Source organism: Theropithecus gelada, chromosome 19 (genome assembly GCF_003255815.1).
Source record: "Theropithecus gelada isolate Dixy chromosome 19, Tgel_1.0, whole genome shotgun sequence".
NCBI lineage: Eukaryota > Metazoa > Chordata > Mammalia > Primates > Cercopithecidae > Theropithecus > Theropithecus gelada.
This window is the reverse complement of record NC_037687.1, coordinates 9126456-9152603: the sequence shown is the minus strand read 5'-3', so window position 1 is coordinate 9152603 and position 26148 is coordinate 9126456. Positions and strand designations below refer to the sequence as shown.

Below are 26148 nucleotides of genomic sequence, written 5' to 3'. Positions count from 1 at the left end.
CGTGTATGTGTCCAAACTTAAAGTGTATGCTAAAAACATGTGCAGTTTATTACACGGCAATTATACCTCAATAAACGTATTGAAAGAACCTGCCTCAATAATTCAAACCAAAGACTCTCGGCAACAGTGAAAAAAGATCATTAAATGTACACTTCACCAAAGACTCATAAGCATATGAAAGCTCTGTTCAACATCATTAGTCTTTAAAGACACACAATTTATTTGGTTTTCTTTGCTGGCGCCAATTTTCTTTTTTTTTTAGACACGGTCTCATCGTGTAGACCAGGCTAGGGTGTAGTGGCACAATCGGGGCTCACTGCAACCTCTGCCTCCCTGACCAGGCTCAACCAATCCTCTCCTCCCAGACTCCTAAATAGCTGGGACTACAGGTACAAACCACTACACCCAGTTAATCTTATTTATTCTTTGTCAAGATGAGGTTTCACTATATTGCCCAGGCTGGTCCTGAACTCCTGGGCTCAAGTGATCCTTCTGCCTTGGCCTCCCAAATTGCTGGAATTAAGGTGTGAGCCACCATGCCTGGCCAGGACCAATTTTCTCGTATGCAGTAAGTAAAAACTTATACCCCCTAAATGTTCCTCAATTCCTTATTCTTATAACTAAGTTTTTCATTAAAAAACCCTTTGAGGATACTTTAATTTTTTTTTCCTTTCTTTTTTTGAGACAGAGTCTCACCACATTGCCCAGGCTGGAGTGCAGTGGCGTGATCTCAGCTCACTGCAACTTCTGCCTCCCAGGTTCAAGCAATTCTCCTGCCTCAACCTCTCGAGTAGGTGTGATTACAGGCACGTACCACCATGCCTGTCTAATTTTTGTATTTTTAGTAGAGATGGGGATTCACCATCTTGGCCAGGCTGGTCTCAAACTCCTGACCTCAAATGATCCACTCGCTTTGGCCTTTCAAAATGCTGGGATTTTAGGCATGAACCACTGTGCCCAGCCTAAAATTGTTTTAAAGACTAGTGTAGTACTGACAAATGGAAGAAAGAGTGGAACTCCTAGACAATTAAAAGTTCCATCTGTAACCGTGAACAATCGAGATAACTCAGGATCTTCAGACTAGCTAGATATTTTTATTAATAATATATACCTCTTTAAAACATGTATATTTACCAAAAGCATTCTGATATGGTATTCCTCTAGTATGACTTTTTGCATCTAAATTAATACAGCTTTTTTGACCTTCCATACAGTTTAGTTCCTCTTCAGTGTGGATGTTTCCTAATGACTAAGTTCAAGGGCTTTCCAACATCTCTTTCATTCATGGGACTTCCCAATGTGTGATCTGACATGTTCCCAAAGTGGAAGCTAAAAACAAAGAAGAATCTCCACACATCTTACATTCAAGATTTTTCACACTTGTGAGATCACAGTTGAATATTAAGGTATAAGGCAGAGCAAAAGGTTTCAACACATTCCTTACATCCAGAGGATGTGCATTTATATCCAGTGTGCTCACAAGCTCAAAAGGCCTGAGGAAAATAATGAAAGCTTTTCCACCTTCCTCACATTCACAGCATTTCTCTCCAGCATGAGTTCAAACAGACTCAGTAAGATGTAAGCATCGACTGATAGTTTTCTACATTCAGTTTGTTTCCTAGGATGCAGAGACACATGAATAAGTACGGCCTATGGAAGGAGCCAAGACTTTCCCACATTCCTTACATTCACATGTCTTCTCTTCTATTGGAATTGTTGAGATCTGAGACACCAAGGAAGGCTTCCCACATTCCTTATGACTGTGTACATTGCCACTATGAGTACATGTTCAGTAAGTGTGAGGAAGTAGTGGCTTTACCACATTCTTTCCAAATATCAGCCCCAATTCACACACATTCAGTAAGGCATGAGGAATTACTAAAGGTCTGCCCACATTCCTTATATGGTTTCTTCACACTGTGACTTCTTAGATGTCGAATAAGATACGTGGACCGAGTAAAGGCTTTCCCACATTCCTGACATTCAAAGGGCCGTTCGCCAGTGTGAGTTCTCATGTGTACTGTAAGGCCTGATGAGATAGCGAAGGCTCGCCCACACTTTTGACATTTATATGGCTTCTCCCCTGTGTGTGTTCTTTTATGTTGACTAAGGTGCGAGGAGTATCTAAAGGCTTTCCCACATTCCTCACATTCAAAAGGCCTTTCCGCACTGTGACTTCTTAAATGTCGAATAAGAAATGAGGATCGAATAAAGGCTTTCCCACAATGTTGACAGTTATAGGGTTTTACACCAGGGTGAGTCTGCATGTGACTTTTAAAGCAAGAGGAATTAATAAAGGCTTTTCCACATTCCTTACATTGATAAGGCTTCTCACCAGTGTGAGTTCTCATATGTACAGTAAGATGTGAAGAGTTAGCGAAAGCTTTCCCACATTCCTTACATTCATAAGGCTTTTCTCCAGTGTGAGTTCGCCTGTGTTTTATAAGACCTGAAGAATCAGTGAAGGCCTTCCCACATTTGTTGCACTCATATGGTTTTTCTCCAGTGTGAACCCTTATGTGAATGTTGAGTTTTGAGAAACAAGTAAACTCTTTGCCACATTCATTACAAACATAGTGTTTCCCTCTAGTTCTAAGTCTCATATGTTTAGCAAGTTCTGGGGAATAAGCAAAGGCTTTGCCAAATTTCTTATGTTCTATAGGTAACACTCTACTATGAGTTCTTAAATGTTGAGTAAGATATGAAGATTGAGTGAAGGCTTTCCCACATGCTTTACATTCATAGAATTTTTCTCCATCTTGAGTTTGCATGTGTACAAAAAGGCCTGTAGAATCAGAAAAGGTTTTGACATACTCCTCATGAGTATATGGTCTCTCTCCACCATAAATTCTTACACATTCTCTGAGGTGTGAGGAGGAGGGTAAGCCTTTTTCACAGTCACTGCATTTGTATGGTTTCTCTTGAGTGTGAGTTTTCTTGCAAACAAGACGTAGATTTTGGCTAGTTTTCTTGCAAACAAGACGTAGATGTTGGCTGAAGGCTGTTTCACATTGATTACAGTTAGGAAGTTCCTCTCCAATATCAGTTTTCTTGTGTAAAGTAGAGGGTTTTGTGAAGGCTTTTTCACACTGATTATGCTCACAGGTTTTCTTTCTAAAGTAGGTTCTCCTGTGAGTCTTAAGGCATGAGTGTTCACACAAGGCTTTTTCACATTGGTTAAAGTCAAACAGTTCCTCTCCAAAATGGTTTCTCTCCTGTTGGTGAAAATTAATGATGATTCATACAAGTTTTCCAAATTTATTTCATTCAGATTCTCCCTTTTACTCTGAATTCTGTTATGCACGGAAAATAAGTTAGTATAATTGAAATTGTTTGTTCCTGCCATTTTCATTGCAATGCATGGTTCAGATCTGAGTGCTTTCAAGTGAAACAAAGTGACTGCAGGAAGTTCTGTTATATTCTTTACTTTCACAGGGCTTCTAAATAGAGCTTAGCTGATAGTGGCCCAAGAGTGAATTATTTATCAAAAACATCTGAGATACCTATATGGGAATGTTTAGTTGAAGGAAATATGTAAGCAAATATATTATGAGGGATGTTTAGAGTGTTTGTCAAACTCATGATCCACAGTGTCTCCAAGAGACAGATTATTTTTGGGTGAAAAACACTAGTCTCAAATGTCTCAAGGTTACTGTGCGGCTTTTCCATTTTACGGAATTTCCAATCTTCCTCTAACATGGAAGGCAATAAATTATACCTTCTGAATCTTACCATTTCCACCACACCGGATGTTTTCCCCTGCAAAAAATTCTGCTGAGGTGCTGACCATTTGGTATTAATATGACTCTCCCAATCTGAAATAAGATGAAAAAAAAATTTTAAGTTCTTAGAGAAATAATGATTTTAAAAAGGGTATTAAAAATGCACGACTAGCGTGTATTGTAGTTTCAAACACTGGCTTGAAATACAGTTTTTTTTTTTTCTTTTTTTTTTAAAGAAAGGGAAACAGAAATTGAGAAACTTGGATGTAGTAAGAGTCTAGCAACAGTAAGGTACTGAGGTCAAGCTGGCAGGTGATTCACTAAGAAATGGTTCTCTAGGCTGGGCGTGGTGGCTCACGCCTGTAATCCCAGCACTTTGGGAGGCCAAGAAAGGCGGATCACGAGGTCAGGAGATTGAGACCATCCTGGCCAACATGGTGAAACCACGTCTCTACTAAAATACAAAAAAAAAAAAAAAAAATTAGCCAGGCAAGGTGGCACGCACCTGTAGTCCCAGCTACTCAGGAGCCTGAGGCAGGGGAATCGCTTGAACCTCGGAGGCAGAGGTTGCAGTGAACTGACAGAGTGAGACTCCGTCTCTAAAAAACAACAACAACAAAAAGAAATAGTTCTCTAAACATTGAGACTTTATAGTGAACAAAAAAGAGGTACAGCCAGGGAAACAAAGTTGAAAGGAAATGGATACACAGCTAAATGCAAATCATAAATTTAAAGAAGAAATGAGACACATCTTAATGTCAGGGCAAAAGAAAGTTTCCAAGACGGATGGAAAGTGAAAGAGAAAGAGAAGTTAAGGTACCCAAGGAACCACAGAAACCAATTGGCCTTGATATTCTCCCCAAAAAAGTACACTTTCAAAACCTTCCTACTTAACATTTATAAACAGACTGCACCTCTGATCAGGGCTGTTTCTTACAAATAATCACATCTGTCTTTTCTCTCATCTTGGAGAATTTTCTGCACTGTCTTTAACTCTTCTTGTTTCACCTGAAAAGTCAAACCATGTCTGCATAGCTAGTACCCTGCTCTCGGAGAAAAATGAATGATGTTAGAATATGCAAGGGATGGCCGGGCACAGTGGCTCAAGCCTGTAATCCCAGCACTTTGGAAGGCCGAGGCGGGCGGATCATGAGGTCAGGAGATCAAGACCATCCTGGGTAACACGGTGAAACCCCGTCTCTACTAAAAATACCAAAAAAACCCACAAAAAAATTAGCTGAGAGTGGTGGTGGGCGCCTGTAGTCCCAGCTATTCCGGAGGCAGGAGAATGGCGTGAACCCGGGAGGCGGAGCTTGCGGTGAGCTGAGATGCCACTGCACTCCAGCCTGGGCGACAGAGCGAGACTCTGTCTCAAAANAGGCTGAGGCAGGAGAATCGCTTGAACCTGGGAGGTGGAGGTTGTGGTGAGATGAGATCGTGCCATTGCACCAGCCTGGGCAACAAGAGCGAAACTCTGTAAAAAAAAAAAAAAAAAAAAAAAAGAAAAGAAAGAATGTGCAAGGGATAACAAATGCTTCCATGAATTAAGGGCTAAGATTTTGCTGTTTGGGCATTCTGAACCCTCTCAGGTATAACTTAAACAGCACAATGTTCATGACAAAAACTTTCAAGTGAACCTAAACTGCAAATACTCTTTTCTCATTCACTGTGCACCAAAAGGACTAGCAATTCTTCCCATGCAACCCAGGCTCAAGCTCGTATACATATTCAAGAAGCTCTAAGTCTTTTATCCATGGAGAAAACAAAGCCAGAACAATGAATAGATGTTCAATTTCATCAGAAAAATCACTAGGCAGTAAGGTCTATGAGATGGAAACAATGTTTTACCAATGCAGCCCATTAACAAGCAGAGAGCCTAGAATATAGTTACTTAAGACATATTTGTTCCAGAAAAAAACTAAATGAAAAGAATGGTACCAGCCTTACCTACTGCAACTAGATTCTTGTAGTTCTCCAGCATCACATCTCTGTATAAGTTTCTCTGAGTTTGATCCAGCAAAGTCCACTCCTCCTGGGTGAAGTCCACAGCCACATCCTCAAAGGTCACTGAGTCCTAAACCATCACACACATGCTGGCATCAAGCAAGTACCTTCTCCACTATGTTGACTGGACAATGAGGGACCTTGTCTTGGCATGCCTTGATAAGACTCTTTGGTCCCTATCACTTGACGGTCCTCACTTTCTTCTCCTCTGTCTGTACATATTCACTGGCGATCTCATCTAGTCACATGGCTTGAAGAGCACCTCTTTCACCTAACTGAATATATCTCAGCACAACTAGATTATGACTTCTTATCGTTTGCTATCGACAGGTTTTAGTACAATCCTGAGTACATTACAGACACTCAAATAAATGCTCTAGTGACAGCACAAATTCTGAGAAGCACAAGCGCATTCTCTACCTATCACAGCAAAATGAAAGCATATAATCAGCATGGATGAGAGTCAGACTGAATTAGTAAACACTGGGATAGTAGGATCATTTCCCTGTGAAATCTGTTAACCACGTGAGAGGCCTGTGGTCCAAAGAAGTTTGATGAGAGATGTGGTCCCTAAGCAGACCCTCTTTGCTTGTAGGAGCTCTGTTCCACTAGGAGAAAACACATCTACATGGTAATAAGAAGCATATGCTTCTACAGAAAAAGCAATTTCCTACTTACCTGAGAGTAACTTGTCAACCACCCAGCCACCATCCTTTCCTCTTCAAATTTTGCCTCATGAAGACAGAAGAAGTCTTGAGAAAGATGATCTTGAGAAGAAGAAATAAAACTTGAGAATCCAGGCTGCTGATAGCTTCCATACTCACAAGCCAAGAAGCCACCTCATACTAATACTAAGCGGACACACATACATTATTACAATAAAATGCCTGAGCAGCGTGTCTCACCTGAAGCCAGAAAATATGCTTCAGGCTTTGATGACCAGGAGAGAGAGTTTAACAATTCCATTTTATAAGGAATAAAAAGTCTGGAGAAGTTAACATTTTCCTTCTTATTTGCCAAAAATGAAACTCATCATGTGATTAAGCTGAACCTCTTCCACAAAAGCCTGCATACTTACCCCTCCTCCCCAAATCCCAGGATTTAAACCACAGAATATTCATATCTACTTTAGCACCTTCTAGATATCTCAAAAGCCTGTGTACTTACCCCTCCTTCCCAAATCCCAGGATTTAGACCACAGAATATTCATATCTACTTTAGCCCCTTCTAGATATCTCAAAAGCAGGGCCACTTAGACCCTAAACCCTAATCACAAGACAAGCTGTTCACAGCCTGGTTAAAGCAGGGTCTCGAAGGACCATTAACATGGACTTACCACAAAGGGAAAGATCAATGGCCAGCATCCTGTGAGTCTAACAGTGAAATGTACCTGAATATCTTGTTCCCAAAGTCTCTTCGAGACATTGTCTGAACTTATGGGTAGGTCAATCTCAATTCCTCTTGATTAAGTAGTAATGGGAGTCTTGTCTCATACCGTCCATCTTTAAGCAACAGGCATTACTCATCTGTCATCAAGCGCCATTCATCAGCCATCTCTCTGCAGAAGAGGAAGTTGTTCATGTGAATGCCACTACAGTATTAACCACGTGGACATAAATAATAACAAATGCCATTTACCTGGTACCCATGTGCCAGAAACAGTGGTAGGATAAGTTCATGTAATTATCAAAGCAGTTTTTGTTACTATCGTATTAGCTGAGGAAACCTAATAAGCTCAGACACTAATTGACCCAACATCACCAATCAGGAAGTGTGAGCCAGGATAAGAATGCAGGTTACACTGACTAACAAACCTAAACTCCTGAGGTTCTTCTTATTCTCCAACGTGACCACGAGATCGTCATGAAATGATGTGCGGAAAGGTTAACTCAACAGGCCTGGGATGCCCAAACCCTGCACTCTCCTGAGAAAGATCTGTCTTCAGGACTGACACTTGGCTCAGTTTGTGAGAGATGACCTGTTAGCCTGTGGAATATCTTGCCTGATAAGTGTGTATTTTTGTATGGTTGAGCTACTGAGACAAACTATATTAGCGTGACCAGATTGTGTATGCTAACCATATGATTTATGCTGAAGGCTTGTTTTTGTATGCCTGAGGCTTCTGGCAATAACGCAGGAGTTTGAACTGTTGACGGGCTGGGCATAAGTGTATGAAGTAAGTCATTCAGGTGCTGTATGCCTACGGGACTAAGCCTTGGTAAAAATCCTGGACACCAAAGCTCAGGTGAGCTTCTCTAGTCAGCAACTTAAGCACTGTCCATGTGACTACACGGGAGAGAAGACTGGTTTTTTCCAGACTTCATTCCATTCATCTTTTCCCTTTGCAGATTCTAATCTGTACCCTTTTATTGTAATAAACCGTAACTGTAGGTTTAATAGCTTCTGAGTCCTGTGAGTACTTCTATCACTGAACATGAGGGTGGTGGTCTTGAGGACTCCCAACACAAACGGTTTATTGAATTTAGACATCTTTAGCTCCTCCAGCTGGCAAAGTCATGTAGGCCAGGTGGCTTCCCTTCAAGTCCTTATCTCTGGCTTATGCTTTCATTCACTCTGCAAATATTTATGAAGGACCTTATCTTCGTGAGGTAATATACTAGACACTTAGGATAGTCAACTATACAAAAAATGTCCTAGACCTTAGGTATCTCACATTCTAAAGTGCTAAGCAGATAATAAACACATAAACAAGTATTTTTGTTTTTTTTTTGAGATGGAGTTTCGCTCTTGTTGCCCAGGCTGGAGTTCAGTGGGGCAATCTTAGCTCACTGCAACCTCCGCCCTGCCAGGTTCAAGCAATTCTCCTGCCTCAGCCTCCCGAGTAGCTGGGATTACAGGCATGTGCCACCACGCCCAGCTAATTTTCTATTTTTAGTAGAGACAGGGTTTCCCCATGTTAGTCAGGCTGGTCTCGAACTCCTGACCTCAGGTGATCCGCCCGCCTTGGCCTCCCAAAGTGCTGGGATTATAAGCGTGAGCCACCGTGCCCAGCCATAAATATGTATTATATCAATTGGTGACAAGTGCTACGGAAAAAAGTAGACGAATGGATAAGTAATATCATCCTCCACCTCTCCTACCACACACACATATAAATGTGTATTTACAGACTCAGAACTGGTTCTGGGCAAGAAAATAGAAGAAAATAACCATAAGACACTTGAAAACTGACATCTGGCTTGCCTAAAAAAGTGACACTCAACTTTTTATCCAAAGCAATAGAGTAATACTAATGGTTCACAAAAGAAACTCAGAATACTGCTAAGGCTAATGCCTAGCTGTAGCCAATTAAGTAATTTCTTTACTTTGCTTCCATATTCAGTCTATAAAACCCAGTTGGGCATGGGCATGCTGCTACAGCAGAGCCCCTAAACCTCTTCTGGTTTTGAGTGCTGCCCGATTCATGAATCCTTTAATGCTTAACTATTACATTTATCTAAAGTTTTTCTTTTAATATTCATAGGTCCTAGCAGAGGGTAGAAAATGTATGGGGTGTGGCTCATGCCTGTAATCCCAGCACTCTGGGAGGCCAAAGCAGGCAGATCACTTGAGCTCACAAGTTTGAGACCAGCCTGGGCAACACGGTAAAACCCCGTCTCTACAAAAAACACAAAAATTAGCCAGGTGTGGTGGTGCGTGTCTGTAGTACCAGCTACTTGGGAGGTGGGAAGGTGGCTTGAGCCTGGGAGGCAAAGGTTGCAGTGAGCCGAGATCATGCCACTGCACACCAGTCTGGGCGATAGAGCCAGACCTTGTCTCAACAAAGAAGAAGAAAAAGAAAAAAGAAAATGTATGGGGTGGATGAAATGCTGAATCACACATTATGCAAAAGTTTGTCTATTTTATACTTTTCTGGGGGTATGGGAGAGACGGAGCTTCACTCTGTCCCCAAGGCTGGAGTGTAATAGTAGGATCAAGCTCACAGCAGCCTTGAACTCCTGGGCTCAAGCAATCTTCCTGCCTCAGCTTTCTGAGTAGCTAGGACTTCAGGCACAAGCCCCCACCACACCTGGCCAATTAAAAAAAATTTTTTTGGTAGAGAGTGGTGGTAGGGCTGGAATGGAGAAGAGGGTTCCTCACAATGTTGGGAAGACTGATCTTGAACTCCTGGGCTCAAGCGATCCTCCCGCCTTTGACCTCCCAACGTGCTGGATTACAGGTGCTAGCCACATGACCAACCAATTTTTTGTTTGTTTGTTTTTGAGACAGAGTCATGTTCTGTCGCCCAGGCTGGAGTGCAGTGGTGCCACCTTGGCTCACTGCAAGCTCTGCCTCCCGGATTCACACCATTTTCCTGCCTCAGCCTCCTGAGTAGCTGGAACTACAGGCGCCCGCCACCACACCTGGCTAATTTGTTTTGTATTTTTAGTAGAGATGGGGTTTCACTGTGTTAGCCAGGATGGTCTCGATCTCCTGACCTCGTGATCCACCTGCCTTGGCCTCCCAAAGTGCTGGGATTACAGGCGTGAGTCACCACGACTGGCCATGACCAGCCAATTTTATACTTCTAAAAAACCTATCACTTGAGTTTACTGATCAGTTTTACTTTTTTTCGCATTAAATGTTGCTTTTAGCGTTATGTTTTCTTTATATTCATTTTGCTAATCTCTTTCAAACACTTGGAAATGACACGTGAATTTTTTAAACACTTAATTGAAATATATATTCACAAAAGTGTAGAATTACAAAGGTATAATGCATCATTAATTTCTACACCTTGATGTACATGACACATCTAAATCATTGCCCCTCTTCTCAAATGGTAGCACTATTCTCACTTCTAACAGTATAGATTAATTTTGTCTGTTTTTAAACTTTATAATGAAATCATTTATTCGTTTATGTCTAGCTTTTTTGATTCAACATTATGTTTATGAGAGTCATCCATACTGTTGCACATAGCTGTAGTTCTTTTCCTTTTACCTAAAAGCACTCCATAAAACGAGTATCTCTAATCTGAAAATCTGAAATCCAAAATGCTCCAAAAAAACCTTTTTGAGCACAGACATGACACTCAAAGGAAATGCTCACTGGAACATTTTACATTTCTGAAGTATAATGCAAATATTGCAAAATCTGAAGAAATCTGAAATCCAAATCACTTCTGAAATCCAAATCACTTCTGGTCCCAAATATTTCTGATACTTAACCATTATAGCTTGGTTTATTCATGTATTCTTGTAGACAGCCATTAGAGCTATTTAATTCTGAGCTACTTCAAATGATGATGTTATATGGTTGTATTTAAGGATATATCCTTAAGTTCAAATTTGGAATGCAATGCCAAATTGTTTTTCAAAACATATTTCTACTTTACACACTAAAAGTATATGCAAACTCTAGTTTCTTTTTTTTTTTTTTTTTTTTGAGACGGAGTCTTGCTCTGCCGCCCAGGCTGGAGTACAGTGGCCGGATCTCAGCTCACTGCAAGCTCCGCCTCCCGGGTTCACGCCATTCTCCTGCCTCAGCCTCCCGAGTAGCTGGGACTACAGGCGCCTGCCACCTCGCCCGGCTAGTTTTTTGTATTTTTAGTAGAGACGGGGTTTCACCGTGTTAGCCAGGATGGTCTCGATCTCCTGACCTCGTGATCCGCCCATCTCGGCCTCCCAAAGTGCTGGGATTACAGGCTTGAGCCACCGCGCCCGGCCAACTCTAGTTTCTTTAAATTCTCTTCAACATTTGGAATTGTAACTCTTTTTGGATTTAGCCATTCTGATGCATGTGTAGTAGCAGATTTAATTTCCATTTGCCTGATAATTAATGAGGATAAAAACTTCAATTTTTCATGTTTATTATCCATAGCACAGTCAGTTTTGTGAAGAGCCTGCTCAAGCCTCTTTACTGATTTTTCTATTGGATTGTTTGAATTTTTGGAATTAATGTGTAAGAGCGTTCTTAATATATTTTGGATATAAGCCTTTTTTTGGTGAGTTACCTAAGTAGGAATTATCTCCTCTTATTCTCAGGCTTGTTTTTGGGTTGGGGTAAGGGACAGGGCCCTGTTCTGTTGCCCAGACTGAAGTGCAGTAGCACAATCTTGGCTCACTGCAGCCCTGACCTGCAGGGCTCAAGGAATCCTACCTCAGCCTCCCAAGTAGCTAGGACAAGCAGCAGGTGCCACCATGTCCAGCGAATTCTTTAGTTTTCTGCAGAGATGGAGTCTTGCTATCTTGCTCACGTTGGACACAAGTGATTCTCCTGCCTTGGCCTCCCCAACGGCTGGGATTACATGTGTGAGCCACTATGCCTAGCTTCCTTTGGAATTATTTTTAACTTCATTAAAAAAAAAAAAACACACCAGGGAATTTGGCAGCATATAGTTAAATTATATACGCACTTACCCTTTGACTTAGAAATCCCATTTCTAAAAATCCTCCTGGATGTATAACTCTACAAATATCTATTTTTAAAATTTTCTGGCTGGGCATGGTGGCTCATCCTAGCACTCTGGGATGCTGAGGAAGATCAATTGCTTGAGCCCAGCCTAGGCAACACATGGTGAAATCCTGTCTCTACAAAAAATAAAAATATTTGCCAGGTGTGGTAGCACTCACCTATAAAAATATTTGCCAGGTGTGGTAGCACTCACCTATAGTCCAAGCTACTCAGGGGACTGAGGTGGGAGGAAGACCTGAGCCTTGGGAGGTCAACGCTGCAGTGAACCGTGATCTTGCCACTGTACTCCTGCCTGGGCAACAGAGACCTCGTCTCAAAAACACAACAAAACAAAAACCAAAATAAATGTTCTCATACATTCATATTAGAATGTAAAACTTCCAAGGGTTGATCCTTCTCTCTTAAAACGCAAGCCACATAGCTATAAAATCATACCTTTTAAAAATACATCAGAGAGCCAAGAATGCAGATACACCTAAATAATAAGCTTTGCTAAGAAAGAATATACTCATGATTTTTCTCAATCTTGAATGAGTGCTGAGAGAAGGAATCTGCCACACACAAAGGTATAAAGAAATCATCATTAAATCTTACCAAAATTTGACAGCAGAGTGTGGCTGATAGACCACATTAGAATTCTGAGACATCTCAGTTACAGAAATCACAGTGATGAATCCATCCACAGACTCTCACAAGTCTTCACCTAATACCAGACCATAGTATATTAAAGGCTGGGATAAGGCAGGATCACTGAGGTGCATGTAGCCTCCCTGATGACCAAGGCAGCCATCCCCAAAGGCAAGTGGCAGGGCAAAGGGGTGAAGGTAAATCCATTTAAGGCACTCTGGGCCCTCAGCTATCACAGGCTGGTTGGAGAGCAGAGTTAATACAAACCCTTAATAAAATTTTAGCAAAATGAATACAGTGATATATATATATATACACACACATACATATGTATACCTCTATATATGAAGAGATAATACATCAAGTTAGAACATATCCCAGAAATGTGAGATATTCAAATGTAAATCAATTTAATGCAACATATTGGCAGGCCAGAAAATCAGATGATCTCATGAGATGCAGAAAAGGTATCTGACAAAATTCTTTAACCATGATTGTTTTTAATGAAGTTCAATAAGGCCAAGAAAAATTTTCAGCCTAATAAAGGGCATCTACAAAAACGCCAAAGCTAACATTACACTTTAAGGTGACAAAAATGGTTGCTTTTAACTGTATTACAAATGAATAACAAAACCATATTGAAAGATAAAAATAATTCATCTATGTGAATTTGGAAAACAGTATTTTGAACATATAATCTAAGCCTAAATATAAAAGAATCACACAAAAACAACTCAGTTAATAAATCTGTTTTCCACAGGGGTCTGAATTAGCAATTCAGAGCTACCTTATTTGTATTTTAAGATTCAATAAGTAATATATCACAGAGAATGTCAGTAAAATGGCAGAGTAGGAAGCCCTACCTCTCTGTTTACTCATGGAAACATGTAACAACAATACTGGAACTGAAATACCTTGAAGATAAATCCATAATCAAACTAATAATTGCAAGCAACCCCAGAGGAGCACAAACTGAGAGCAGCTGCATTTATATGGGTAAGAACAATTTTCAACTTATCCTCATCAGCCCTTCCCCCAAACCAGCTCAGCTCAGTTGCCCTGACTGATTATTTCTTCATGGGAAGAAGTGAGACTGGCTACTTGACCTCCTGACCTCTCAGAGTTTTCCAAGGAGCTAGTAGCCATCTTGTCTCATACTGAGGTGCTGATCATCTGAGAAAGCAATGAGGCAGACATCCTCTTACATCTGCTCTGTATGACTGAGACGCTTTTCTGTGGAGAGAGAGAGAGAAGAGAAGATGTACTTGTCACCAACCTTATGGTACACTCCTGTAGGGGTCAGTCCTGATCTTGTCTCATATGGAGCACAGCTAATGGATGAAGGTCTTTCCCAGTCAAGACTAACTCATAAAGACTGAGAGAAATACCTACTACTTCAATTCACAGACAGCAAAGCAAACCTACAAATAGCATGAAGAATCAAGAAGAAACCATGACACAAAGGAAGAAAACAAATATTCAGTAGCCAACCCAAAAGAAATGGAGACCTGTGAATCACCTGAGAAGGAAGTCATAATAATCATCTTACAGATCAGTGAGTTAAATTACAGCAGAGATACATAACTATATGAGGTCAGTAAAATAACAGATGAATGAAGTGAGAAATTCAACCCAGAGATTGAAATGATAAAGAACAAAAGAGAAATACTGGAGCTGAAGAGTACAATAACTGAACTGAAATATTAACTAGAGGGGTCCAAGAGCAGACATCATCAAGCAGAAGAATCAACAAAATAAAAAGTAGATTATAGTCAGAGGAACAAAAAGAAAAAACAATGAAAAAGAGTGAAGAAAGCCTAAAGAACCTGTGGAACCCTGCCAAGTGAATATAAGCATTAAAGAAGTTACAGAGGGAGCAGAGACAGAAACGAGTAGAAAGCCTATTTAAAGAATAGCTATAGGCCGGGCGCAGTGGCTCAAGCCTGTAATCCCAGCACTTTGGGAGGCCGAGACGGGCGGATCACGAGGTCAGGAGATCGAGACCATCCTGGCTAACACGGTGAAACCCCGTCTCTACTAAAAAATACAAAAAACTAGCCGGGCGAAGTGGCGGGCGCCTGTGGTCCCAGCTACTCAGGAGGCTGAGGCAGGAGAATGGCGTGAACCCGGGAGGCGGAGCTTGCAGTGAGCTGAGATCCGGCCACCGCACTCCAGCCTGGGCGACAGAGCCAGACTCAGTCTCAAAAAAAAAAAAAAAAAAAAAAAAGAATAGCTATAAATCTTCCAAATCTGGGGAGACAGAGGCACCCATATTCATGAATCCCAAAGCCCCCAAAAAGGTTCAACTGAAAGAGATCTAAACTGAGAGACATTACAGTCAACTTGTCAAAAGTCAAAGACAAAGAGAATTTTGAAAGTAGCAAGAGAAAAATGACTCACTACATACAAAGGAATCTCCATAATATTACCCATTGATTTCTCAGCCGAAATCTTGCAAACCAGGGGACAATAAAATGGTATATTCAAAAAGTCATCAATCGCAAAGACTGCAAGAGAAGACAGGAATAAAAGAACTACAAAACAGCCAGAAAACAATGAACTAAATGGTAATAACAAGTCATCATCTATCAACAATTACTTTAAATGGATTAAATTCCCCAATGAAAAGACACAGAATGGCAGAATATGGTTAAAACAAACAGGTGGGGCGTGGCAGCTCATGCCTATAATCCCAGCACTTTGGGAAGCTGAGACGGGCAGATGATGAGGTCAGGAGTTCGAGACCAGCCTGGCCAATATGGTGAAACCCTGTTTCTACTAAAACATAAAAATTAGCCAGGCATGGTGGCACACACCTGCAGTCCCAGCTACTCAGGAGGCTGAGGCAGAAGAATTGCTTGAACCCGGGAGGCGGAGGATGCAGTAGGCTGAGATCACGCCACTGCACTCCAGCCTCGGTGACAGAGCAAGACTCTGTCTCAAAACAAACTAAACGAGATCCAACTATCTCCTGGCTACAAGATACTCATTTTAATTTTAATGGGCACAGACTAAATGTCAAGGGTTAGAAAAAGATATTCCATGCAAATGATAACCAAAGGACAGCAGGAGCCCCTATCCTTACATCACACAAAATAGACTTTAAGACAAAAACTGTCACAAGAGACAAAGGTCCTTATATAATAATAAAGGGACCGATTTATCAAAAGGATATAAAAGTTTTAATTATATATACACCAATATATTTAGGGAGCTCATAATACATAAAGCAAATATTAACGGATCTGAAAGAAGAAAAAGCAATATGATAATAGTAGGAGACTTCAATATTCCACTTTCGACAATGACTAGATCATCCAGACAAAATATTAGTAAGAAAATAGTGATCTTGAAAAACAATATAGATGAAATGGATGTAGAAACAGAACATTTCATCCAACAGCAGTACAAAATACATTCTTCTCCAGCACACAGGAGAGTATTATCCTGGAATATTCTCCAGGATGATAAAATGTTGGGCGACAAAGTTAACAAATTTAATAAGACTGAAATCATAAAAACCATCTTTTCTGAAAATAATGGTATGAAGCTAGAAATCAGTAACAGGCTAAAAACTGGAAAATTCAGAAATAGGTGGAAATTAACCAATATACTCTTGAACAACCAAGGGTCAAGGAAAACACTAAAATAGAAAACTAATAATTATCTTGAGACAAACAAAAATAGAAACTTGACATACCAAAACTTACGGGATGCAGTTAAAAGAAGTTCTAAGACAAACCTTTACAGCAATACATACTCATATTAGAAAAAAAAAAAGGTATCAAATAAACAACCTAATTTATGCCTCAAGGAATTAGAAAAAGAACTAAGCCCAAAGTTAGAAGGAAGGAAATAATAGAGATTAGAACAAAAATAAATCAATGAAATAGATACTAGAAACAAGAGATCAACAAAACTGAGAGCTCTTTTTTTTTTAAAACAAATTAAATAAATGGAGAAATCTTTACCTATAGTAATTAAGAAAAAGAGAAGGAAAACTCAAGTAAGATTATAATCTTAAAGAAAGGGACATTAAAATGGATGCCTCGGAAAAACAGAACCAGAAGAGACTACCATGAACACTTATATGCCAATGAATTGGATAACCTAGAAGAAACAAACAAATTCCTAGAAACATACAATCTGTCAAGACTGAATCATGAGGAAATAAAAAACCTGGACAACCAAAAACAAGTAAGGAAATTAAATCAGTAAACAACCACCCTGCATTAACAGGACCAAATGGCTTTACTGGTGAATTCTACCAAATATTTAAAGAATTAATGGGCCGAGCGTGGTGGCTCACGCCTGTAATCCCAGCACTTCGGAAGGCTGAGGCCGGTGGATCACTTAAGGTCAGGGGTTAGAGACCAGCCTGGTCAACATGGTGAAACCCCATCTCTACCAAAAATACAAAAATTAGCCGGGTGGGGTGGGGGGTGGGCGACTGTAATCCCAGCTACTCAGGAGGCTGAGGCAGGAGAATCACTTGAACTCAGGAGGCAGAGGTTGCAGTGAGGCGAGATCATGCCACTGCACTCCAGCCCAGGCGAAAGAGCAAAACTCTGTCTCAAAAGAAAGAAGAATGAATGCCAATACTCCTTAAATTCTTCCAAAACGCTGAGGAAGGAAGACTTGCAGACTCATTTTATAAGGCCACCAATACCCTGATACCAAAGCCAGACAGGAAGCCTTCAAGAAAACTATAGGTCAATATCCTTGTGGAATATAGATGCAAAAATCCTCAACAAGGCCAGGTGCAATGGATCATGCCTGTAATCCCAGCATTTTGGGAGGCTGAGGTGGGAGGATTGTTTGAGCCCAGGAGTTTGAGACCAGCATGAGGAACATAGTGATACCCCATTTCTACAAAAAGCCGGGTGTGATGGCACACGCCTGTGGTCCCAGCTACTTGGGAGGCTGAGGTAGGAGGACTGCTTGACCCCAGGAGGACAAGGCTGCAGTGAACCATGATTGTGCCCCTGCATTCCAGCTTGGGAGACAGAGTTAGACCCAGTCTCAAAAACAAAACAAACACACAAAAAATCTCAACAAAATAGAAGCAAACTGAATTCAACCACATGTTAACCTCATGTAGGGTTTATTCCTGGGGTTCAAGGATGGTTCAAAATAATACAAATTAAGCAATGTGATACACCACATTAACGGAATGTAGGACAGAGTTCTTATAATCATCTCAATAAACGCAGACAAAGCCTTGACAAAATAAAACATCTTTTCATGATAAAGACCTTCAACAGGCCAGGCACAGTGGTTCATGCCTGTAAACCTAGCACTTAGGGAGGCCAAGGCGGGTAGATCATTTGAGATCAGGAGTTTGAGACCAGTCTGGGCAATATGGTGAAACCCCGTTTCTACTAAAAATACAAAAAGTAGCTGGCCATGGTGGTGTGCATCTGTAATCCCAGCTACTTGGAGGCTGAGGCACAAGAATCATGTGAACCTGGGAGGTGGGGCTGTGGTGAGCAGAGATCATGCTACTACTGTACACCAGCCCAGGAGACAGAGCGAGACTCCTGTTTCAAAAAAAAAAAAAAAAAAAAACTCTCAAATTTGTGTACAGAAGAAATGTACCTCAACATAATAAAGGCCATATGACAAGCCCACAGCTAACATCATATTCAATAGTAGGAAGCTAAAACCTTTCCTTTAAGAGCAGGAACAAGACAAGGGTGCCCAATCTAACTACTTATGTTCAACCCAGTACCAGAAAACCTGGACAGAGCAATTAAGCAAAACAGAGAGAGAAATAAAAGGCATCCAAATTAGAAGGAAGAAGTAAAATAAACTGTTTGCGGATGACATGATCTTATATACAGAAAACCCAAAAACTCCACCAAAAACTGTTAGAACAAGTAAGCAAATTTACTTTTTGTTGCAGGATACAAAATCAACATACAGGCTAGGCGTGATGGCTCATGCCTGTAATCCCAGCACTTTGGGAGGCCAAGGCGGGAGGAACACGAGGTCAGGAGTTCGAGACCATCTTGGCCAACATGGTGAAACCCCATCTCTACTAAAAATACAAAAATTAGCTGGGCATGGTGGCATGTGCCTGTAATCCCAGCTACTCGGGAGGCTGAGGCAGGAGCGTCACTTGAACCCAGGAGGTGGAGGTTGCGGTGAGCCGAGATTGCACCACTGCACTCCAGCCTGGCCACAGAGCAAGGCTCCATCTCAAAAAAAACCATACAAAAATCAGTTGTGTTTCTATACATAAACTATCCAAAAAAGAAAGTAAGAAAAGAATTCCTCTGGCCAGGCGCGGTGGCTCAAGCCTGTAATCCCAGCACTTTGGGAGGCCGAGACGGGTGGATCACGAGGTCAGGAGATCGAGACCATCCTGGCTAACATGGTGAAACCCCGTCTCTACTAAAAAAAAAAAAAACTAGCCGGGCGTGGTGGCGGGCGCCTGTAGTTCCAGCTACTCGGAGGCTGAGGCAGGAGAATGGCGTGAACCCGGGAGGCGGAGCTTGCAGTGAGCCGAGATCGCACCACTGCACCCCAGCCTGGGCGACACAGCGAGACTCCGTCTCAAAAAAAAAAAAAGAAAAGAAAAGAAAAGAATTCCATTAAAAGACCATTAAAAATATTTAGGAATAAATTTTACCTAAGGAGGTAAAAGATCTGAAAACTATAAACACTGATGAAAGAAACTGAAAAAGATACAGATAAACAAAAAGATACCCAGTGTTCATGTATAGGAAGAATATTAAAATGTGCACAGCACCCAAAGTGATCAACAGATTCCATGCAATTCCTATCAATATTCCAATGACATATTCTTCAGAAATAGAATAAAAACTGAGCTTTGGATATGATACCATGGTTTTTTTGGTAAATTTTTTTCTTTATTGTGGTAAAATACATAGAATATTTAACATCTTAACCATTTTCAAGTGTATAGTTCAGTAGCATTAAGTACATATGTTTGTACAATCACCGCCACCATCAACCTCCAGAGCCCTTTTCATCTCGCAAAACTGAAACCCCAATACCTACTAAATACGTCATGGCTTTAGGAATATATACAAATACATATAGACAGATATAAATGTTTTGGTGTGTGTACAGACACACACATTTCCCAGATGTATCCAGAAGAAAAAAGCACACCTAATGCCCAGATCTTGGTTTATGAATTTCATTCTCCAATAAAAGGAACCAGAGTTCCCCAGAGATCAATTCCAGGTCTGGGGCAAGGAAAGTACAAGATGAGCCTGAACACTGCCAGAAGGTAAATAAATTCTCCAAAAAGGATGGGAACATGTCAAAAACAATGCAGAAATCAACTTAAAGGAGTTCCCAATAACCAAATCTGGGACATTCTGAGCAAGAAAATAAAAAATAGTGGTAACAGCCACTGGCCTATACTGATGTGAAATAATTTAATAAAGGGAGGAGAAAGAAAAGTTGTTTTTTGCAGAATTCCAATAAATACAGAAGATATGACTGGAACAGAAATTCACAATTTGGAAAAACGGCACAATAGTAAGTATTACAAGTAATAATTATCAATGGATACTAAAATTAGTGGGCATATAGTAAGATGAAAACAGAATCCTTGCCTAGTCTTGAAGTATCTCCCTATTAGAAACTTTTTAATCACAGAGTAAGATATTAACTTTACAGTGGGGAAAAAGTGGAAGAAAACACATTAAATGTGAAAAACAACGACTCTCAAACTAAATACAAAAATCAATCATATTGTATATAAATATAAAAAAATTTTAAAATATGACTCCACATACACTCAAGGCCATTCCATTTATGAAAGAGGAATAATAACTATGATGTTTAAAAAGCTGTATTGGGTAAGCACAGGACTAAAAAAAGAAAGTTTAAAACTTAAAACCCCAAACCCAAAAAACAAAAAAAACAGCTGTACGGTTACCACAAAAGGAACAAGGCAGTTTTAATGACTTTTTTCTTTGAGTTACTGTTGCATTTCTACGCACTGTGAAACTTTGTTCTCTAAAATCAGTTATTAGAAATTTGCTGTTTGAAACTGTATCAGTAAGAAATATCAGAAAGACTGAAATATCCCACTTTCACCTGAAGGGTTTATGTAATTTTTTGATACCAAGAAGTGACAATTTACAACCCAGGTGCTGAGTTTCAAATAAAAGATTTCTGACACAACATTCCACATCTACTCAAATTTACGGTTTCCAAGGAAATGTGACCCTGGGTTGTTTGCATCCAGATACGATACTGACCCGTTTTATACAGCCCTACTTTGCGCTCAGACTATCAAATGCTTCTGCATTTAGGCCGGGCGCGGTGGCTCACGCCTGTAATCCCAGCACTTTGGGAGGCCGAGGCAGGTGGATCACCTGATGTTAGGAGTTGAGACCAGCCTGGCTAACTTGGTGAAAGTTCATCTCTACTAAAATACAAAAATTAGCCAGGCGTGGTGGCGGGCGCCTGTAATCCCAGCTACTCAGGAGGCTGAAGCAGGAGAATCGCTTGAACCCAGGAGGTGGAAGTTGCAGTGAGCCAAGATTGCGCCACCACACTCCAGTCTGGACAATAGGAGCAAAAGCTCCGTCTCAAAAAAAAAAAAAAAAAAAAGGTTAATTCAAAAAGCAAATCTTAAAGTGTAAAGAGAAACAAGCCTTAACAGTATGTCAAATTGATAACCACACAGAGAAAAAACTGAGTTCAAGCAAATGTTTGAGCACAGAACTCAGAACTTTATATCCTTAGTAAGGACAAAAAGAAATACAAAGAAACTCAATACTAAATAAAGTAACAGTTGGTAGTAATATTAGTCATCTGGTAATGTTGCTAAAACAAATAATGTATGAGTGTCATTAGGAGTCAAGGTCTTTATTATAAGAAATAACAAATACAAACATAAGGAAAAACATCCTCATAACAGTAAGTCTGTAATGGGAATATGAGTATAAATGTACGACGTAAGAAAATACATATTCTAGATGTCCACCATAAGGCCTAGACACAACTATACCTCAGAAGCAGAGGGCCTATCACACAGACCTTAGTGTCTAAAAGGAACATGACTTTTTAGAGCAATCTTTGATTCCAGGTCTGTAAGAGGAAAATACAAAGTGAACTGGGATCCAATATTGCACTCAGTAGAGCTGTGTCACAAGACACAGAGTTAAATTTAAAAGATTACCATTGGTCAAACTCAGGACAGTTTGAGCATCAATACAAATGACAGGAATTGATTATAATACAGAGAATGAAAAAAAAAAAACTAGAATAAGTTGTGACATTCCAAAAAAAGAAAAAAAGTACAGAGGGCAGTGAAAGTGGTGAAAGAAAGCTTCTCTTCACCTAAGACTGTCAGCTAAAGAATGGAGGAAGAATGACAGAACTCAGAAAAAAAATTGTAACTCTCAATGTAACAACAGGTTCAGAAGATAAACAAGTGATGTCAAAACTACTGGGTGAGGCCAGGCGCGGTAGCTCACGCCTGTAATCTCAGCACTTTGGGAGGCCAAGGCAGGAGGATTACCTGAGGTCAAGAGTTCCAGACCAGCCTGACCAATATGGTGAAACCCCATCTCTATTAAAATTACAAAAATTAGCCGGGTGTGGTGACGTGCTTCTGTAATCCCAGCTACTCGGAAGGCTGAGACAGGAGAAACACTTGAACCAGGGAGGCAAAGGTCGCAGTGAGCCGAGATCACGCCACTGTACTCCAGCCTGGGCAGCAGAGCAAGACTCCATCAAAAAACAAAAAAAACAAAAAACCAAAAAACAACAACAACAAAACAAAAATAAACAAAAGCACTGGGTGAAAGGCTGTTGGGGAACAGATTATTCCCCTGTGGCCAAAGTCTCACTTATAGATTACTTTAAGAAAAACGTGACTATACAGAGATGAGTACCTTGACCAAATGCTTAGCATCACTAACAAACCTGTATTATGTGACTACTGATAGGATATAATATGAAGCCATGTACATTGCCTAGAAAATGGAAGCCTTGGATCTGGCCAGTCTAACTCAATAGCCACTAGCCCCATGTGGCTAGTGCAACTGAGGAAATGAATTCTTAAATTTATTTACTTTTAATTCAACTTTAAAAATAAAATTGTTACTGGAAAACTTTTAAGTATGTTTGGAACAACCTGGGTTTGTTAATCTACTTTTTCAACAGTAAATTTTATAAACTCTAAATACAGATCAAGAATTTCCAATGAAAACTAGCTGTAAGTGTAAAATACGTGCTGGATTCCAAAGACTTAGTACAAAAGAAGCGTGAAATGTCTCAGTTTTATATTGACTACATTAGTCATTAATTTCATTAACTCATATTGATAACTGGATATGCTACATTTTTAGTATTTTAAAGATGATTTCACACATACATTTAATATTTTCTAATTTGGCTACTAAAATTTTTAAAAATTACATCTGTGCCTTACATTATATTTGTGTTAGATAGTACCGCTCTAACCCCAACATCCACTTCACAGGAAATACAGGACATAGGTAAATCAAGTAAAATCACAGGAAAACCTCATTGCATGAGAACGTCAGCATTTTACAATATAATCCTCCAGAAATCTTCAAAGATCAAAATGTTATTTTTAAAATTTCAGGTGAATGGTGGGGCACGGTGTTTTACGCAGTACTTTGGGAGGCTGAGGCCAGCAGATCACGAGGTCAGGCGTTCGAGACCACCCTGGCCAACATAGTGAAATCCTGTCTCTACTAAAAACAATTAGTTGGGCATGGTGGCACACGCCTGTAATCTCAGCTACTTGGGAGGCTGAGGCAGGAGTTGCAGTGAGCTGAGATCACACCACTGCACTCCAGCCTGGGACAGATGGAGACTTCGTCTCAAAAAAAAAAAAAAAAAAAAAAAAATCAGGTGAATATTCTAGTCAAAAACAGATTTAACAGATCTAAAAACATGCAAACAACCTGGCAACGATAATGGTGACTTCTGGACAGCTGGGGAAATGTGATTTGATTTGGGGGTGAGGATGGACAATGTAGTCTTATTTTAAGCTTGTCTTCACTTTTAGGAGGTATATAAGAGATACATGCTTAAGATTAAAGGGGAAAGTTCATTCACATCCAATTTAAATGGCTCATCATAAAGTATATACAGAAAAAAATGAAACAAATCTTAACAACTAGTGAATGTAGGTTAAGGGTTAAAGACATTTGAGTTTTATTTTATTTATTTATTTATTTTGAGACGGAGTCTCGCACTGTCGCCCGGGCTGGAGTGCAATGGCGCAATCTCGGCTCACTGCAACCACTGCCTCCCTGGTTCAAGCGATTCTCGTACCTCAGGCCCCTGAGTAGCTGGGATTACAGGCGCCCACACCTGGCTAATTTTTTGTACTTTGAATAGAGACGGGGTTTCATGTTGGTCAGGCTGGTCTTGAACTCCTGACCTCGTGATCTGCCAGCCTCAGCCTCCCAACGTGCTGGGATTCGCCCGGCCTAAAGACATTTGTTTTACTTGAGCTACAGATTTTCTCTAGATCGGTATTTGTTTTGTTTTGTTTTGTTTTTTTGGAGACAGGGTCTCACCCTGTCGCCCAAGTTGGAGTGCAGTGACACAATCACAGCTCACAGCAACCTCGACCTCCCAGGCTCAAGTGATCCTCCCACCTCAGCCTCCAAAGTAGGTGTGACCACAGACACACACCACCATGCCCAGCTAATTTTTTTAATTTTTAGTAGAGACAGGGGTTTGCCCTATTTTTTCTAAGTTAGCATCAAATTCCTGGGCTCAAGTGATCCTTCAGCCTCAGCCTCCCAAAACGCTGGGATTACAGGTGTGAGCCACCTGGCCCCGCCCTTGATAAGACTTATAAATGAATAGCTGGGAGAAAACCCACCTGCCGAAAGTTATCTCCGCATTCATTATCAATTCAATCACTCGTGCTAGTGAATCAGCCCGCATCATGTTCCTAGGGACGCCCTCCTGTTTTGAGGCTCTGGGGGAATCTACAGGGCGCTAGGGCGAGATCCAGGTGATAGTCTGGAACCACAGTTGAGCAGTCCTGCGTTTTTCCTGGATGGTAAATAGCACATTTATGTGCATTCATCTACCCACTCATACATTCGATGGTATCAGATCCAAGTGCTCCTGAACAACCTGAAAAGGTTTCTTTCCACCTCGATACAACTTAAAACTTCAAGACCCGACACCTACAGCCAGAACAAGTGCATGAAGTGCTCACCGGACACGACAGAATTGCCAGGCTGGTGAGGCCAGGAGGACGCCAAGCGAAAGTCACCGTGAACAGGAAGGCACAGATGCTCTTCCTTCTGGAGAAAAGGCACAACGCTGGATGTGGAGGCTTTTTTTCCCCCCCACTATTAGATTTCGGGGCGGGGGGGAGCTCTCCCTATGTTGCCCTGCCTGGTCTTGAACTAGCCTCAAGTAAACCTCCTACCTCAGCCTCCCAAAGCGCTGGGATGACAGGCGTAAGCCGCCGCGCCCGGCCCTATGAGGCTTCTGCAGATGGGAACAAGGTGAATGAAAACGCCGTGCGCCCCCCCAACCCCCGCCTCCTCCAGGGCGGAGGCCCCAATGCAGCCGCTTCGACCCCTGAGGACAGACCTGACTGTGGTTTTCAGAGGAGGGGCCGCGACTTGGGAGCGCCCATAGGACGCTCGAACTGCCCGACTGTGCACGGGAGAGGCTCCATTTCACTGGGCATCTCCCCTTTCGACCCACCTACTCCCGCGTGGCCGCACCGGGACAAGACCAGAAGCCGCCGAGAAACCAAGACTTACACGCCCGAGTGAGCGCACGGTTAAGATGGCGGCCGTTATGTGCATGCGCACACGCAGACAGGCTGCGCACGCGCAGAGGCTAGGACCACGTGGGGGCGGGGCCTCGGGTTCCCTGCCCACAAGCGGCTGCGGCTTTTTCCAACCCAGAGCAGAGAGGAAATGCTGTTTAACTCCCGGAAGAGGGCAAGTGTCACCGGTAGAGGGTCTTGACTGCAAGCTGTCCAGGTTATTGGCGTTTTGAACAAAGAATTAGACAAAACGCCCAGCAAAGCAAAGAAAGAACGAAGCAACAAAAGTACAAAAGCAGGGATTTGTTGAAAACGAAAGCATACTCCACGGTGTGGGAACTGGCCAAGCAGCAGCTCAAGGGCCCTGATGGTGCAGAATCTTCATGAGTCCAAATACCTCTTAGAAGTTTACCATTGGCCACTTCATGCTCACCTCCTGTAAATGAAGTTTGCCCGCAGTCTGATTGGTTGCAGAAAGCAGCCAACCAGAGGCTGAAGTGAAGTTACAAAGGTCACACTCCTGTGCAAACATCTGATTGGTTGCAAAAAGCAACCAATCAAAGGCTAGGGTGAAGTTACAAAGTTACACTTCTCTGCAAACGAAGA

At 41.2% G+C, this 26148-nt stretch overlaps 1 protein-coding gene across 12 annotated transcripts; it reads right to left on the bottom strand.

The window, feature by feature from the left end:
* Nucleotides 1-1074: 1074 nt before the first annotated feature.
* On the bottom strand, nt 1075-26006 carry ZNF559 (zinc finger protein 559). Of its 12 annotated transcripts, none has more exons than XM_025368344.1 (8): nt 25359-26006; nt 24976-25060; nt 12337-12435; nt 7063-7284; nt 6405-6493; nt 5670-5796; nt 3733-3815; nt 1075-3215 (listed from the first exon to the last, which is right to left on the bottom strand). In XM_025368344.1, the coding sequence occupies exons 4-8, from the start codon at nt 7088-7090 to the stop codon at nt 1848-1850; spliced, it is 1695 nt and encodes a 564-aa protein (XP_025224129.1). In that variant the 5' UTR covers nt 7091-7284; nt 12337-12435; nt 24976-25060; nt 25359-26006; the 3' UTR covers nt 1075-1847. The 12 variants fall into 12 exon arrangements, with proteins under 12 accessions (XP_025224129.1, XP_025224139.1, XP_025224135.1 ...); XM_025368354.1 differs by lacking the exon at nt 7063-7284 and adding an exon at nt 25355-25358 and having other exon boundaries at nt 1075-3293; nt 24976-25063; nt 25537-26006; XM_025368350.1 differs by lacking the exon at nt 12337-12435 and adding an exon at nt 25355-25358 and having other exon boundaries at nt 1075-3293; nt 24976-25063; nt 25537-26006.
* Nucleotides 26007-26148: the final 142 nt, after the last annotated feature.

Bases quoted from the DNA above. Each gene is read 5' to 3' on its own strand.
- ZNF559 (XM_025368343.1), bottom strand. From the start codon at position 7,252: ATGAGTAATGCCTGTTGCTTAAAGATGGACG. The intron at 6,494-7,221 runs GTATGAGACAAG...CTTCTTCTCAAG, and splicing joins CTGTTGCTTAAAGATGGACG to ATCATCTTTCTCAAGACTTC. The intron at 3,816-5,669 runs GTAAGGCTGGTA...ATCTTATTTCAG, and splicing joins CAAGAATCTAGTTGCAGTAG to ATTGGGAGAGTCATATTAAT.